General features: G+C 39.0%; 1 protein-coding gene across 4 annotated transcripts in view; it reads right to left on the bottom strand.

Moving 5' to 3' along the window:
* MCTP2 (multiple C2 and transmembrane domain containing 2) overlaps positions 1 to 16,736 on the bottom strand; it is a 119,485-nt gene that overhangs the window by 44,753 nt on the left and 57,996 nt on the right. For all 4 annotated transcript variants that reach the window (XM_051796688.1, XM_051796686.1, XM_051796690.1 and 1 more), the window contains 5 exons: positions 13,815 to 13,917; positions 12,038 to 12,140; positions 2,929 to 3,030; positions 1,899 to 1,973; positions 996 to 1,115 (listed from right to left, as the gene is read on the bottom strand). In XM_051796688.1, the coding sequence (XP_051652648.1) occupies positions 996 to 1,115; positions 1,899 to 1,973; positions 2,929 to 3,030; positions 12,038 to 12,140; positions 13,815 to 13,917 (503 nt within the window). The remainder of the gene's footprint in view (positions 1 to 995; positions 1,116 to 1,898; positions 1,974 to 2,928; positions 3,031 to 12,037; positions 12,141 to 13,814; positions 13,918 to 16,736) is intronic.

Raw genomic sequence — 16,736 nt, 5'->3', positions numbered from 1 at the left:
CAGGAATGGTCTACTTTACTCATCTCTGGTAAATACACTGAAGTGTTTTCTTTAAAAAAGCCTTTAAGCATCTTACAATTCACAGACAGTAAAAGCGGGAGAAAGTCTTGGAGATGTGACTGTTATATTGCTTAATAAACACTCAACTCAAAAACTTTCTTTCTGCATGCTGGACCACCACAAAATGATTCTGCAACCTTTAATGGCATGCCAAACATTTCAAGCATGAAGAAAATGTCACACCGCAGAATAAAGAGCAGGTAAAACCTTTTTGTGCTTGAGTGGATTATGAGAAAACTGCAAATGGGGTGTTTACTACCAAGAGGAAAAAGGAGAGAGATGAAAAGCAGGACAGGCAGGTGGAGAACTTGTTTTTTTGTTTGCAGTGTGTAGCAGAATTCACTGACCAGCCTTTTCCTTTTCTCTTTTTTTTTTTTCTTTTAAACAATGTATTATTACAGTCAAGAGAATAAGTCTGCAACAGGCAATGTCAACACAGGCATAGCAGGAATTGATAACCTGCAGTGAAGTGCAATGGAAGACGGAATGAACAAGACCCATCAGCTCACTGTTTCACTCAGACCAAAGGTATCTCCCTACAACACCCTCTTGGTCGCCACTTCCTTTCTTTCCTACCACCAAGTTGCCATGTCTTAAATTAAAAACAATTAAAAATTCCAGAGTCACCAGACAGTTACAGCCATTACATGGTGGCATCACCCACCACGGACATGGGCATCCCCAGTGCTCAGTGCAGGTGGTGAATACCTCTGCTCCAAGCGAAGAAAGGCTACTCCTGAAGGTCTAATTTCCGTCCCCATCAGGCCCAGTGTGGCCCAAGCTGCCTTGAAACCCACAGCCCTGCAGCCACAGAGCTATAAAACACCAATAACAGCAAACGATAAAGGGCTTTACGCTGGTGGAGAGGAAGGCACGGTAACACTCGAGATCTTATATCACTTAGCCTCATGCAATAAAAGAAGAAATCCACTTACCACAAATGCTATCAAGCTCTTTACCGTGGACTCCCAGAGAAAGCAGCTCCAAAGGAATTGTATTGTATTCCATATTGCCATGGTGATTTTTTTCACACGATCAACATTTCTTGATAAGATCTGATAAATATTGAGTGGGAGGAAGGGAGGAGAAGAGGAGTTTAATCAAACACACTAATATTCTACTATTGCTTCAGAAACAGGGATAATTTAAGCTACAAATGCACGCCAGGGCACATATTACAAATAAAGCCTCTATTTCAGATACATTCTCCAGCTCCTGTCTGCTTTCTGATTACATCCAAACCTTCCAGATTTTCCTCAGCCCTTAAAAAGAAAAAAAAGAAAAAAGGCCTGTCTTGATTCCAAAACTAAATAAAACAGTTACACAAACCTACCTTTATCCTCATTTGATTCTCAAAATATATGAATGCCTCAGGAAAAGGGCCAGAGCAAATGTAGTCTGAACCTCTTTTCTACATGTTTTGGACTAGTCCATAGAAACAAATAGGGACTTATTACAGGACACCTTCATTTTAAAAAGAATAATGGCCATTGTTCTAAAATCCTAAGGGCTTTTTACATAAGGAATTTAGCCCTGGCTTCTTCCTTCCCAAAGGAGGGAATAAGGCTCTCGTTGAGCTTTAAGCGCTGCGAACTGTGCAAAATCCACAGCTATCATTTTTACCACTCAGAAGCACAAAGCAGAACTACTGATGCAAGCTAGATCAGAAAGCAATTTCATGTTAACACAAACAAACCTTTTAATATATACAGAAATACACTCAATTTACATGTGTTCAGCATTTTATGCATAAGTAGGTTTTGTTCTTGCCACTGTGCTACAGCAATTCAAATCTTTCCAAAACAGATGCAAAAGCTCAGCCCAGACACAATATTCACCTTTTTAGAAAATTTGCGGTTTTCCTGAGTGAAGCGCTTTTCTCGGGGCTTGAATGTTCTAATACTTGCTTTTATCTAAAAAAAAAAAAAAAAAAAAAAAGAAATAGAAAAGAAAATTATAAAAATAAAATCATGCAGTTTTCAATGTGTTATTTTAGTTTCATATCATTAGTGCTGTTCAGGAAGATTAGGAATTTCAATATCACTCTTTTCAGCCTCTGTGTGGTTTAAGAGTTGCTTTTTAGACATCTTTTCTACAATGAGGATGGTGAGGCACTGACACAGGTGGCCCAGAGAGGTGGTGGATGCCCCATCTCTGGAAATATTCAATGGACAGGGCTCAGAGCAACCTGGTCTAGTGGAAGGTATCCCTGACTAGGGCAGGGTGGTTGGAATCAGATGACCTTTAAGGTCCCTTCAAACCCAAACCATTCTGTGCCAAGAAAAATGCAGCTGAGTTAAACTGGGCAAGGTTGGACTCATTTCAGCAAAAGTAAAGCTGTGGCACAGCCCATGATGGCCTTAATAAATAGGAGTTAAACTCGGTAAAAGGCTGTAGGGTGTAAACGATTGAGACTGACTCAGCCACCTAAAAACTAAGCACACTGCATCCATGCCTCATTAATTTTCCTGTCAACACCCTGGGAAGAGAATATCCTGGGTCAGCTTTTTGGGGAAGAAGTAGGTGTTAAAATTAATGTATAATAAGATGAACATTAAGCGCCTTTTTGGCTATTGCAATTGAAGCCCTGGCCACAGCAATCGGCACCTCCTTCCCAAGGCACTTGTGGTTATTTGTCAAACCAAAACTGCACCTGCTTTGTCCCATCCACCTGGAGGGGCCACAGCTCTGACAGTCCAATATTTCCTCACCCACAACATCAAACATCGCTCTACCACCAGATGCAATCGGGTCAGGACTTTTCCTGCTTGGATCCTGGTTTGTAAAGCATCACCCCCCACCCTCGTCCTTGTAGGTTCGCACTTTTCTTACACCAGAGATAAGCAGAGAGAAAATACTTCAACTTACAGGATTAAATAGGACATCCAGCTCCAAGTAAATTACTCCTTTTGAAGCACGTTCCAAGTCTTTATTCTTCAGTGTGTAACAACTTTGTTTACCGTTTCTAATCTATAGTTTGGGGTGGAGGGGAGAAGAAAAAGCATCAATATTTTCCTGGCTGTAATTCACAATATAATTTAAAGACACTGCAAACAAATAAATAAATATAACTCAAGCACACGCACAAAAAAGAAAAAAAACAACCTTCCCCAAACCCTGATAATATACTTGGAGCCTGAAATACAAAACGACTGTTGGATTAGAGACCTATAAAATTGCAGATTAAATCTCTTATGGTCCAACTTTAATTTACAGACCTTGTACTTTATAGTAGAGCAGTGCACGCAATAACCAGTCTGAAAATTCTGCCCTGGAAGCCAGTCAGTTGATGGGAAGTAATCAGCCTCCGTTATTACAGGTTTAAAATGGGATTTTTTTTTCCAAAGTTCAGGAAAAGAGCCACAAACAACAACTTTACCTACCTATTGCACACTCCAGTACACGAAACCACTTCTTAATGCTTAGTTTATTGCAACGTTGTCAAATTATTACCCAGCAAACAAACACAATCCAAAGAAATGAATCAGCTGAAGTAGAGCAAATGCTAATGTAACAAATGTTCAAAATTAACTAATTAGTGTAAGAGACTTCTCCCCCACCCCACCTTGAATTTCAATACCATTTCTATGCTCTAATCCACCGGTTGGCCCTATCTCATTAAACATCTATTAAAAAAAAAAACAACCAACGGAAAAAACCTCCCTCACCATTTTGTAAACTATTTGGCTCAAATCAAAAGCATTCTCTCTTCAAAAAGTGATGGCAGAAATGTATTTATTATACACAGTAGGATATGTATTGATTAAACATTTGGCTTTTTAGGAAGCAGACCAGTTAATTCTAAACAGCAGTAACATAAAAAACTGCAGCTTACCAAAAAGCAACATTGAGGGACTGTAATGATCAAAGATTAAAGATAACAGAGGAAATTTGGGGGCATGAAATTGCAACCATATTTAAAACGGCTATTGCTGCTCTGGCATTTAGAAGAGGCACTCATATAAACCATGGCAGAAACGAGCAAGGTAAAAAAAAAAAAAGAAGGTATAATAGGAACCAAGTGATTTCACAAGACAAGGGAAAGGGCACTTTCTTTCCCAACGTTGCTCCACCCTTTCTATACTAAACAGTTCAAAGGGTAGATGGGTTTTCTGGCTAAGGACTGAAAGGGAAGAGGGTTCTCACAAGGACCAACTTTGCATCCTCCGCACTCTATGACCAGGAATTCCAGCCTTTTTCTATTTTATCATCCGAAGCTTTACCAGTTACGGAGACCTACGTGGAATTTATTTCACCACAAGAGCACAAGGTTAGACCTGGTATCAAAGGATGATGCAGCTCCCAGGAAAGGGGCAGGTAAAAAAACTATTCTGCAGATCTGCAGCTCCAAAATAGAAATGCTGCTTAAAGACTAGCCCCTCTTCTAGGGGCAAATAGACTGGCACCAGAAGGTCCTTGGGGCAACTGCCACATACAGCATTGTTAACCCATCATAAAGGTTTCTGCTATTTCACCAGGTTTTTTTTCTCTCCCTTCGAACAAGGGCAAAAAATTAATTTGAAAAGTTACTGTAAGAAAACAATTTCTTTTTTGAAATTGAATATTCTGTTCAATTTCCCAAATTAAGCGAAAAATGGATTTACTGATGGTAAGGGCACTAAGCCAGAAGGATTTGGTTTGAGGTTGTTGGTCTAAGAGGATGCCCCAGCAGCAGGTTTAGCCTGAGCTTTGATTCAGGGACTCTCCTGAAACAAGAGAAAACTGTGTTCCCAGATTGTCTGCAGAGATGTAGATGCCCAATATGTATCACAGTATCGTAATTCTGGATTCTCCATAGTTAATAATTGGGAGCTGAATTTCCCTGTATTTCAGTTACACATATGTTCATCACATTTTATCCTGCTAAACTAGGAGCAACAACTACCGGGAAGTTCATTTCATATTCCTTGGGATATATTTCTTACATCTTCAAGAGCAAAACCACAAGGAAAAAGAAGTCATATGCCACTAAATTGATAGAAAAATGAAAATAAATGTATCTGAGTATCTGAGTCTGATACTGTGGTATTCTGCACTCAAAAAATGTTTCTGACTTTTGGGAAGACTATTTCAAGAGCTGGAGCTGAATCAAACATTTTGGGTGTGTCTGCAGGTGTGTCTGCAGATTTAAAACAGTAAGTTTTAAATCGGAAGCAAATAACTTCCATCTTGGTCTGTATCTGGAAAAAGTGGTTCCTTGTTTCTTGGGAAACTTTTTTAATGGTGCCATTATTTTTGTTGCTACTATTCTAAAACTGAACAGGGTAGAAAGTAATGCAGTGCAAATACAGTTTTACAATCAGCTTCATTTGGCATATTTAATTCTAAGTGTTTGAATTGCCTGGAAAAAGATGTGCAATTATAACTCAGCCTAAGACTAAACAATCATACAGATATCCTAGCTTTTGACCTTCTTCAGAGAGAAAAAAGCACAAGAGAAAAGAATGACAGGCTCTGAAATGGTCTGCCTCCATTGCATTTTCATTTGGATAAAAAGAAAAAAACACTGAAAAAGAAATCAAACAAAAGACTCTCTCATATTTTTGGCAATGTGCTAAAGGAGTGCGGTTCAACAAAAGGTACAGGGTAATTCTAACACCCATGACTGCATGGAGATTAGATCGGTGGCATGTCTCAACTGTGCCCAGAAGAAATCATGCAAAATAGCTTTAAATACTCCACATTTTCATTGCATGCTGTTCTTGGGCCAGAGTTCAGATTTTATTCAGCTTCTCCCTCAACCTCGAGAGAAAGACAAGTCATATTAATTTCACTCTGGATCTATTTCCTTCTCCTCTCTAGGTACTTTTTCCCCAATCTCTGCTATTCACAAAGACCACTTAAACACTCTCTCCAGCAGTGGAAAAGTGAGCAGCCAGGGCTGGGGTCCTAGGATGAACCTCAAATGTCAGAAAGATCAGATTTCTTCTATCACCCGAACATCTTTTGCTACATACCTGATGATCTCGCACAGATTTGACTCAATGAATATTTCTGATAGCTGTGTCTAAAACAGGTTATCCTTCCTAAGAATGTTAACACCTACTTAGGGGAAAGGGAAGGAAAGGACTGTTCAAATTAAATGTGAAAATATCGGCAGGTAAGCACCTTAAAGAGACATAATCGATATTATTCCTTTATTGATGATGCTTTATATCCTCACTGAATACTAATGCCTGCATCCTCTGGAAGCTTCTTAATATCATACAGCATACTGAGGCTCAACCACAAACCAAGACCGCCCTAACCCTGGGATTAACCTCAGGACAGTAGTGCCTACCCTACCAACATACTACATTTTGTAAGGTCACCTTTAGAAAAAATAGTCTGGATTTTCATCCCATGGGAATTTCTCATACTTGGGACATTTTCCTCTTCTGGGTCAACACCGAAAGACAAAGCAATGTCCATATTTTCACAGAACAAATTGTATATTCTATATCACATCCCTTCTCCATACAGGACCATGCAAAGGAAATTACCAGTTGGAAGAACATCTAAAATTGTTTTTGCAATAAATATTTCGGTCTACAGAAGCACTTCAGGCAAAACACTGCCAGAAGTTGCCTCTAACTGAAGGAAATGTTCAGGTACCCAAGACCACCACACAGTCAAGGTCCAAAGTGCAGCGGGTTCCTTTCAAATGAATGAATATATTTGCTAAACTCTTCACACAGATGTCCCCAGTAAAACAAATGTGACTAAACACAGTATTGATGTAGCCAGCCAATGCTAAATCTATTAAGCAACAACCTTCTGACCGCTTGGGAATTTTAATGAAATAGCAAAAGCCAAGATTGATATGACACAAAACACGGAGCAGACAGGACCCTTACGCAGCAAAGCGTGTTTTTTCATTGCTCTTGTCTCAAAGAAATATGGTTTAGTGGTTTTTTTTTTTACATTGATTTTAAGAAAACTTCACTCTGTATCCAGCTTTGATGCAGATTCAATGTCATATATTGATGACCTGACAGAAGAACGCTGGGTTAAACCTCTGTACATCAACACCCGTGACGTGTGGAAAGGGTAATGGCTACTCTCCAAGGGTAATTCATCTAAAGCATTTGGGACCTCTGATATTCCTGCTTGAGCTCATTGCTGATGCACAATGTCATCCCATTTGCCCTGCATAACATAAAGCTGTCTTGTAACAGGCACACACCTACCCTTATCAAAGGACATATTTCCCCAGGAAAAGAGGAAAGCAAGCCACATATGTGATCCACCTGTACATGAATAAACAATGTTTTGTTTCTCTCCAGGTTTGCCATATACGGTGCACCAATTCTGTACAAAATGCCTGCTCATTCACCCCAGAACTCTTTGCCCCAAATGTGCCAGTTTTAACAACCTTCCATGGGATCCAAAGTGGAATGGAGATTTGGGTTCTTGGCAAAGGATTGTTATCCAAAGACCAAACAGATATGGACTGAAAGCAGGCAGCCACACGAGGGCTTCCAGCCAGTCTGGGGAGGAGCTGAAAACCCTGGGAGCATAAGGATCCTAGGTGGTCCTTGAGAAAACATTCCTGTGGATACCATATCAGTGAGTAGTGCATGGTCAGAGGAGAATCTAATTTCAGAAACAAGGTGCTGTTTTTTTTCTGGAAGAGATGTGGGGGGATTTTCTCCATTCCAAAAATCCTGGTCCTTGATCAGGATAAAAGTCAGAACATACAACACACTTCACAGCTGCCTCTATTGCATAAACACAGCAATTTCACTTTCTCAAACTCTAAGACTTTCTCCTGGAAAATACTGTGTACTTATGGTCAAGTGCTCAGTAACTGCAGTCATCGGGTGTCTGCTCTCTGAATCCAGGCCATGTTTTAGACAATTAAGCTTCCAAAAGGCACACTATTTGTTTTCAGTGTATCATTGGCTACTGACCCTGACTGGCACTTGAAAATATTTCATAGACCTCTTCCTGTTTGCTGAAAAAAGGGTGCAGCTGAGGACTACGCTGATCTGATAATCCAGCAGATAAAAAACATTCCATTCTGCGCTACAACTCTTTACTCAAAGGTCTTTCTACATGAGGATATTTGATATACTCTGCTTTCAAATTCATTGAAGCACACTATATGCTCCCATGTCTCTAATAACTTGCAGCCTTCTAGGAGATGGGAGTCTCTTGAAGCAAAAGAAAAAAGACAGACCCTCACAAAGAGACGCACGGTTGCTTTTACTAAGATCTAGGACACAAAGGAACACAGAGGTAGAAAGGACTTCTTTGATAATTAGTTCAAGTCCCCCAGAACCTACAAAACTTCTAAACCTATCAAACTTCTTTCTTGAAGTAATAAAGTTTTTGCCCTACTTCTCTGTTCCCCAGGTTCTTCTTCAGTTTCTAGCACAAAAGCCTGCTCTGTTCAGTGATGTACATGGTCTTCTCTTTCACTCCCCAGGCTCCAAGATGGCAATCTCCCTCTCAGCCCAAAGGTTAGGCAAGACAGAGTCTACAGGTCACCTCTGACAAGACAGTGATCCATTTTGCTGAATACTCTGGCAACACTAATCTGTGTCTTTTCCAGTTTAAATTCTGCTTCTGTGAATGTGGCTGACCAGAGCTGTGTTTGAGATAGGTTGATCGACATGGAAAAGCTAAAGCTAAAATGCAAATAACTTCTCTCTCTCTATCCCCAAATTCAGTGTATTGCTACCAAAATGTGTATTTATCCAATGCTACTTCATCATGTCTATCAGAAGAAAGTGAAGCTTGCAGCTTTATTCATCGTTTGGTACCTTGAAACTCTTCTCACGCTGCCCAGCTTTCTATTTTTCTTATTTGGTGCCTGCATAAGCCTTGATCACAGCCAAAGCATAAATAATTTCATAATCCCTAAAGTTTTGTACAATAAGATTATTTGGGTGTTAATGCGATGATGAAGGTGTACTTGTGTTTGTAAAATGTCAGTGTGGGACTACTGAACACATTTAGCCCAAAATTCGTTGTCAAATTAATTAAACATTTCATATCCCTCCAACATATACTTTATTCAAGGCAATTTTTCATTAAGAAAAAAAATCTAGTCATCCATGAACAATTCTTGAAGTAAACTTACTTCACGTGCTGACAGCTCACAAGTCTAACTTTTGCAATTTTAACAAGAAAAAAAATGGCAAATGCACATCTATTTTCAAAAGACAATTTAATGTCAGGCAAATGTCAGGCCTGATTACCTAGAGAAATTAAACCTACATGATTGTGAGGCTTCCTGGCATCTTTAACTTTTGTTCTCTTTTAGTATATTTATCTAAATGGTTCAAAGGATACATTCAAACTTATAGTCAAAATGACAACATACATTGAAATTCCCATTTCAAGAAAAATAGCTTAGAAAATTACAGTTTTCTGTCTGAGCAGACCAAGTTAATAGGTGCAAAATGTTTTTAATCAGAAGCAGAGATGAGTATATTTATACTAGATTTGACTGAAATAGGAGGCAGAGAAGTTTGGATGGGAAGGAAGAAGATCGGTTGGCAAGGGAAAGCATAAACAATTTTTATTTTATTTTTTTTGTCTCAAACCTTGGACAAAAAAACTCTACACCAAATAGTTTGGACATTACCACACACATGCACTCCCCTCCTCTGCCTTGTTACATGCTTCCTAAGGGATACTTGACAAATGCCTATAAAATCAACAGAAAATCCAAATCTAACATCTTCTCACTGTGAGCCCACACAGCCTGCTGCCGATCATGCAGACCATTTGGCAAGCACTGGATCTGCAGGAGAGCAGCTGCTCCAGCCACTCTCTTCCAGTAACATCAGAGATACGAGGACTTGGGGAAAAATTAACAAAGCGATCAAAAATGGAATAAAAGATGTTAAGAGGTTTTTTCCTCCCTGTAAACATCAAATCATCCTCCATGCCCAACTGACTCTAATATTGTTCTAAAATAGGAGATATTGACAACTCAAGCCACTAAAACAGACGAACAAGCTAAAATATCCCCAAAAAGAACTTGCAATCTGAGTAACGGAGGGAAGAGCATTGCAAAGAACACAACAGCCTGTGGGGCATCAACAGCTCAGTATTTACAGCCTAGTTCCTATAGCTTAGGCTCTTTATATCCCCAAATTGCAGGGGTTCCCATTTCAAACTCCAGTGTGAACTCTAAAGGGCACAGGGTGGATGGAGACAAACGTACTTTCTTGAAGAGATTCAGAAGTTACATTGCTTTTAATCCACATACACAAGAAATACACTTATTTAGACAAAATCAAAACAAAGCTGGAGCACATTGGCCTATTCCTTTACCACTATAAAGCATTCCTTAGGTTGGGATCATATCCTCTAAGTCAGTTCAAGAGTTTTCTGGGCAGTTCATTATTTATTTGGAAACATCAAATATTTGCAGTTCCCCCCTCTGATCTTGACAGGTCCTTCACCTAAACTATGCTGGCGCTGTCGGGTTTATATGGCCTGCCTTGATCAGATGGGACCTTTGCTTTCCCTCTAGAAATCTCCCATTTCTCCAGTCTCTGCTAGGATAGAGCTCCACTAACCTGCCATTGCCTTTCCTACAGCAGCCCACCTCTAAAACTCAAAGACAAATTCTTGCCTTAACCCTGAAAAGATGTGTGCCAGCCTTTCTGCAGGGGTGAATATGCTTTCACAGGGATGTTTCAAAACAATTTTGTACTCTGTATCACTCAGGATCCACCATCTGCCTATTTGAGAGTGCTATTATTACCCACAGCATCACACTGTGCATTACCGAAAGCATCTCACCACTGCCTGTATCACTGGAATCATGGTACACACATATTGCAAGCATAAATGTCATCACAGAATATCCTGAGTTGAAAGGGACCCGTAAGGATCACTGAGTTCAACTGCTGGCCCTGCACAGGACAACCCCAAGAACCACACCATGATGTTTGTACAACAAATCACCACCACAAATGTTTGTACAGGGTTCAACGCAGTACTCACTGTGCAAATACCTGTCACATCCTCTCCTCTGTAAAGGGAACCTACTGCAAAGCATCTCTGCCTCAAAACTCGTGGAAACCCCCGTGCCTACAGTTAAACGCGTTTACACGACTTGACTAATATGACACAAGAGTCCCATGATGTTTCAAGCCTCGTCTACTAATTGATTTAATAAGTAACAGCATAGAAAGTTCTTCCTAAATGTTACTGTAAAAACTACCAGAATCTTCTGTGACACTGCACATACACATGGAGTTGTTTACATCCTCTTGATCTGGTTTACTTATTATTATTACCAGCCTTGTTTCAAAATTAAATCAGTCTTACCAAACACAAAGCTGCTTTCGCCCCGTTTCTCTATTAAAGTCTTTTAATGACCCTTTCATGTTCCACTCTCTTTAGCCTGGCCTTTTTTGGCTGTTTCTGAAAAAAGCTTCAACTCTCCTTAATCTCCAGAGCAACCACTTTCCCATGAGCTCTCTTTGTTTCCAGTTTTGATTTTATACTCCCATGGTAGCGCTCACTCCTCACATATTTGTTTACAGAACAAAAGCCACCAGTCTTTAAAAGCACTATGGAGTGGAAAACACCCCTTTTAGGTAATTTTATTCAGCTGTGCCAATAACAACAGCTATCTCTAGTCAATCCTACTGTGATGTGCAATTACTTCCATGGAGTAAAAAGAAGCAAGACGGAACAAAGACATGCTTAAAATGTTACCTTCAGAGGATGATGTGGAAACATACAGAACAACTCAATTATGTTTTCAGACCTACATGGCTTACAGTGCTGATGAAGTACAGACATTTCTGCAATTTTCTTCCCAATCAAACAAATTCATACTAAAATGGGCTGACAATGCTCGTTACACTAAGGAGAACTATAAACACTGCCAACTAAGGCATGCACAGATCACAAAACCTGTTTATCTCTAAAACTGTGTTGCTTTGTGCCACGGGAAAAAGACATGCAACTTGTCCCCAGCAAATCCATCAATGTTTGAATGACACATGTGGTAAAGATAACTTACAGACAGCAAAGGGATGGCAACTTTTCCAAGAAAATCAGGGGGTTTATCTCCATCTTCATCAAACACTGTCACTTCCAGAACATCATGAATATCTTTAATAGGGCTGCAACAAAAAAGTACAGACACACAAAAAAATAATGTACATGCACACAGTTTCCTCCACAAAGATCTGAGAATTCTGTTTTACTAATTAAGTTTGTATTACCTTGGAGTATAAAACTAGAATTTAATTAAATTCCCCCCAAAATGAATCAAATTATGGGTATTTCCCAAGCTTTCCCCTCATGTTTCAGTCCCATAACTAAGTGGAATCACTACCAGATAGTGACATTTTCTGTGTTTATTGGCAATGCTATCAATGTAAAACTCAGCTCTCTAACAGAGAAAGCTGGTGAGTGGGAGAGGTCAAGGGATGAATTCAAAACCTGGCTTCACTGCATTAAAACTGCACAGTGACACACACAGATAAGTGTGTTGCAGAAAGTCTAAATATGATGGGAAAGGCTTTCTGGTGGCTTTGAATGCTCCAGGTGAAATGGACTCACCACACAAAACAATTCACACTGCTCCAAAATAAATCTAAAATATCAATAGCTTTTAAGGTGTTTAATTCATTTTTTTTTAAATGGACAAAAATCTAAGGAGAGATGGGAGTGACTCACTAGCTCTGCAGTTCTGGTGCTTGGATTATCCATGCAACATTAGTAAGAAAGTTAGAGATAGTCTGTACATGACATTCCTGAGACCCACAGGAAGTATAGACACAAACCTTCCTTTTTAATAAAATAAATTTGGAATCTTATTGGATTTATTTTGCTGGCTGAACATCCAACAAGACTCATCTGCTGGCACAATCTTAGAAAAAACACTGATGAGAGGAAGCTTCTTGAAAACAAAGTTAGAGAACTGACTCCAAGAGACAATCTCTCAGCTGCACTCAGGAATTAAACAGAAACCCAGAAGGTATTTCTATGAAACAAATCAGATACTTTTTACTGTGTTCTCATCCAGCCTAATATTTATGAATGTTGCTTTTGCAAGAAGTTCATCATTCTCAAACTGTTCTTCCAGTGGACAGATGTAAATGTCAAAAATGCTCCATCGCCAGCCCTTGTGGTTGCTTTCCTTGCACAAACTGCAACAGTCTTGGAAATGTATATCTCATTCACTTATTCACAAAAATCTTTGTCAGTAGAAAGTAAGATTAAAAAATTGTGCTGATTTAAAGCAATACCTGAATTATAACTTTTGTTATTAATAAAGTCACCAAAAGAAAAAAGAATACTTCGATTTCCATAAAAAATTATGCTTCTAATCTGAAGTGTGTTTGATCAGTTTAAATTCAGAAGATTAACCAAAACCAACATGAGCTCTAATTTTCTGCTTACTTCAAATTCAACAAGGATTCTACCAAGGTTCAATGAAACATATTTTATTTTAATATACGGAAAATGTAGGCGTGAGTATCTGGTCTCAACTTTCTGCTACATTATCTCTTGGATCCAGCTATGACTCCATTATGTCTACTCATGATTCTTCCTATAAATATCACAGTAATTTTTCTTTTAATGACTTCTATTAATAAACTCCATGCAAGAACTAGTAAAAGGCAAAAGGCTTTAATTAAGTTATATTTGAGATTTCTCCAACATCCTCTCTGACTGCGAAAAAAATGACATATCTTAAACTTGACCTTTGTATTTTCCCAAAGTCAATAGCTTTTCTAGTTAAGCTGCTAACTGCAGTTGCAGCCTGGTTTCAAAAGCAATCCACTTACAATGTGAAAACTTTGTTCCACTCTGGATTGAGGTTCTTGTAAACAGTGTGTGTTTGAAGCATGTCGTTTCCCAGCTCTAATACACAGAAAGGATCACTTTTGCCTAGGAGAAGATCAGATAGGTAAAAAAAAAAAAAAAAAAAAGAGAGAGAGAGAAGAAAAATTATGTGGAACTGTTCTGGTATTTAGCATTCAGAGTCTTTCTTTGCAGTAGGGTTGAGGAAGTGATTGGTCAAATAAAATTAGAGCCATTAAGACAACTGCAAAGTGCCTCCTTCTGCTGGAAGGACTTGCTAAATAAACAGTATCTCTGATTCACCCTCAGTTCCAGAAACTCTAACACTTACCTTGTAACTCATTCAGGGGGCTTCATTCTAACACCTGAAATCTGAGACTTAAACTGAATCATCTCTAAGTCTTTACAGCAAGAAAAATCTGTTCATGCTGACAATTACTCAGATGACATTATGAAAGCAGTACCATCATTCTGAGCCAGGGAATCATCAGCGCTGCAGTTACACTCTGTTTTATCCTCTCCTTAGGGCTTGTGGTCTCCTTCAGCTGATTACAAGATTAAGTATCCACACCATGAGAAAAAAAGCAAGACACCGACTGAATCAGCAGCATTTCTTCAATTAGTTCCATGTGAACAAGTCCTTGAAGCTATGAAGACTCCACACCGTGCCACAGTTTAAACAGAACCCAACATCAAGTGGAGAATCCATGCATGAACCAGGTATCACACTTACAGCAAACAAACAGAGCAAACCCCCCCAAAACAACAAAAAAACCCAACCTCCTCTCAAAAGAAGGATCTCAACATGGAACCTATTATGGTGAGGACACGTTTGCTAATGTATTTTTTGATAGCTCACATTACATGAATCTGTAGCTTTCCCAACTTATTGTAGCTCAGCAGTTTCCATGATGAACACAGTGCCCCTTATCAGCATGTCTGGCTCAGTATCTGACTTAATCTCATCTCCAGTGCTCATGTACAACTCAGCCACAGACATCCCAGCCTAACTTCTATGTAGGCAACTAAATATGTCAGCAATGCAGGGATTTAGACAGCAGACAAACAAGATATTTAAGCAAAAGCTGCCTTTTCCTTAATCCTTATTTTTAGTATTATTAATGCAGAGTTCTTAAGGGTCTTACTCTGAGAAGTTTAAAAACTAAACAGGAATCTTTTCATTATGTAAACAGTGAGTATTAACTAGTCAATACTGGTAAAGTTTAAAGACCATGTGTATCACTGGAATCTATTTGTCTTCTCCTTTTCAGCTTATGTGCCCATTCCCTGATAAGTGTGGAAAATGCATGTAGCCTTTCAAACTGCTTGAAATGCAAACTGGTATATGCCAAAAACAATCCCACTGTATAATTTGGTATTCTGAATGCTATTTTTTGGTCAGTGAGCAAATTCAGTGTTTGAGAAGAACTCTCATGCGTACACAGAAAACATCCAACAAAGCAGAAAAAGTCATTTCCACGTCAACAAAACTATTATCCAAGAACATAAAAGTATGGAAGGCTCAAATTGGGCTAGCTGTGGCTGAAGAGCTTCTGCATGTATGATACAGCTGTGTGGAAAGTAGCCTGACATTTATGAACAGTGAAATATGGATTTTCAAAACACTGCTCAAAACCAAAGCAGATACTCTGTGTTTTCTAATTGCTATTATTATAGCAGGCTGAAAACTTGCAATTAAAATCTATAATGCTGACATACAAGCAACTGACAACAGAAATCCCAATCACACCAAAATCCAATCTTTACCATGGGAATAAGGTACAAGGTGGCATTACACCCATCATCACATGACTGGTCTGCAGAAGTTCATGGACATAAGATTATGGGACAGGACAGGGAGGGAACACTGCTCACACTGCTCCTCCATTAACTCTTGGAAATCTTTGTACCTCTGACTGTCTCTGCCATTTTCCCTTTATCAGATTTTTAGCTGGACTTTGAATTTACTTTTATCAATAACAATAAATCTGAGCAGTCTCCTTGGCAGTGCAGGAAATATGGCACTGCTCTAGGAGGGCTCTATTATGGAAGCCCATAATTGCTGCACTAATCATTTATGAATGGCTCAGAACAGATAATTAATCTTTATGTCTCTCATTTCACGATCAGAAATTATGCTATTTTTACCTAAAATGGCTGCATCCTTTTGCAATTTGGTGGGTCTATTACAGCATAATACTAGGATATTTTCAGCACTGCCATTGAAAAACAATTTGTCATTTGCTTCATGAATCAGGCTCAAAGCCTGGGTTATTTTGAATATAATGACAGACTGAGTAACCTTTTACTTAAGCAGAATTTCATTCTGTGCTATGCACAAGGAATGTGTGTCACATACTCCGTATGAAAAGTCTTTGAATTGCAGAATCAAGAACCTGCGTGTCTCTTCCAATGTTCATTATCCACCCACATGCTCCTGTTTAAGTACTGAGGGAAAGGGGGCCAAATCCATCACTGATGAAACTGCTTTAGCATCAGCAAAGTTTTCCAAAGGGTAAATAACCTTCCGGGCTCAGCTCTTTCCATGAACACTGGCTATATTAAAATCTCATATATTTGTAGATAGCCTCAGCCTTGCCATGTGCCAAAGGTTCTGCTTTGCTGTGCTACACTTATTAAATTAGTCAGTAAGGTGCAGTTACACTACTAATATATGGACATACACATTATGTCAATTTAGAAATGGGTTTCTTTGCAAGTTTCCTTTCATTATTGGCAGGTTTTCTGTTTGTTTTCAAATTAAGTTCTTCAGTTCCTCAAAGTACTGCTCTCTACACTAACCTTCTTTTTCCACTTCAGGATTAAGTAGTGAATTGAAAATAGCACTGACATAGTACCATGATTAATTGCAAGCTTTATGCTTTGCTCCTTATTTTAGGAGCAAC

Source organism: Manacus candei, unplaced genomic scaffold (genome assembly GCF_025592945.1).
Source record: "Manacus candei isolate 608988 ecotype Guabito, Panama unplaced genomic scaffold, ASM2559294v1 h1tg000046l, whole genome shotgun sequence".
Classification (NCBI taxonomy): domain Eukaryota; kingdom Metazoa; phylum Chordata; class Aves; order Passeriformes; family Pipridae; genus Manacus; species Manacus candei.
Note: the sequence above shows the minus strand (reverse complement) of the source record. Positions and strands in the feature narration are given on the sequence as shown.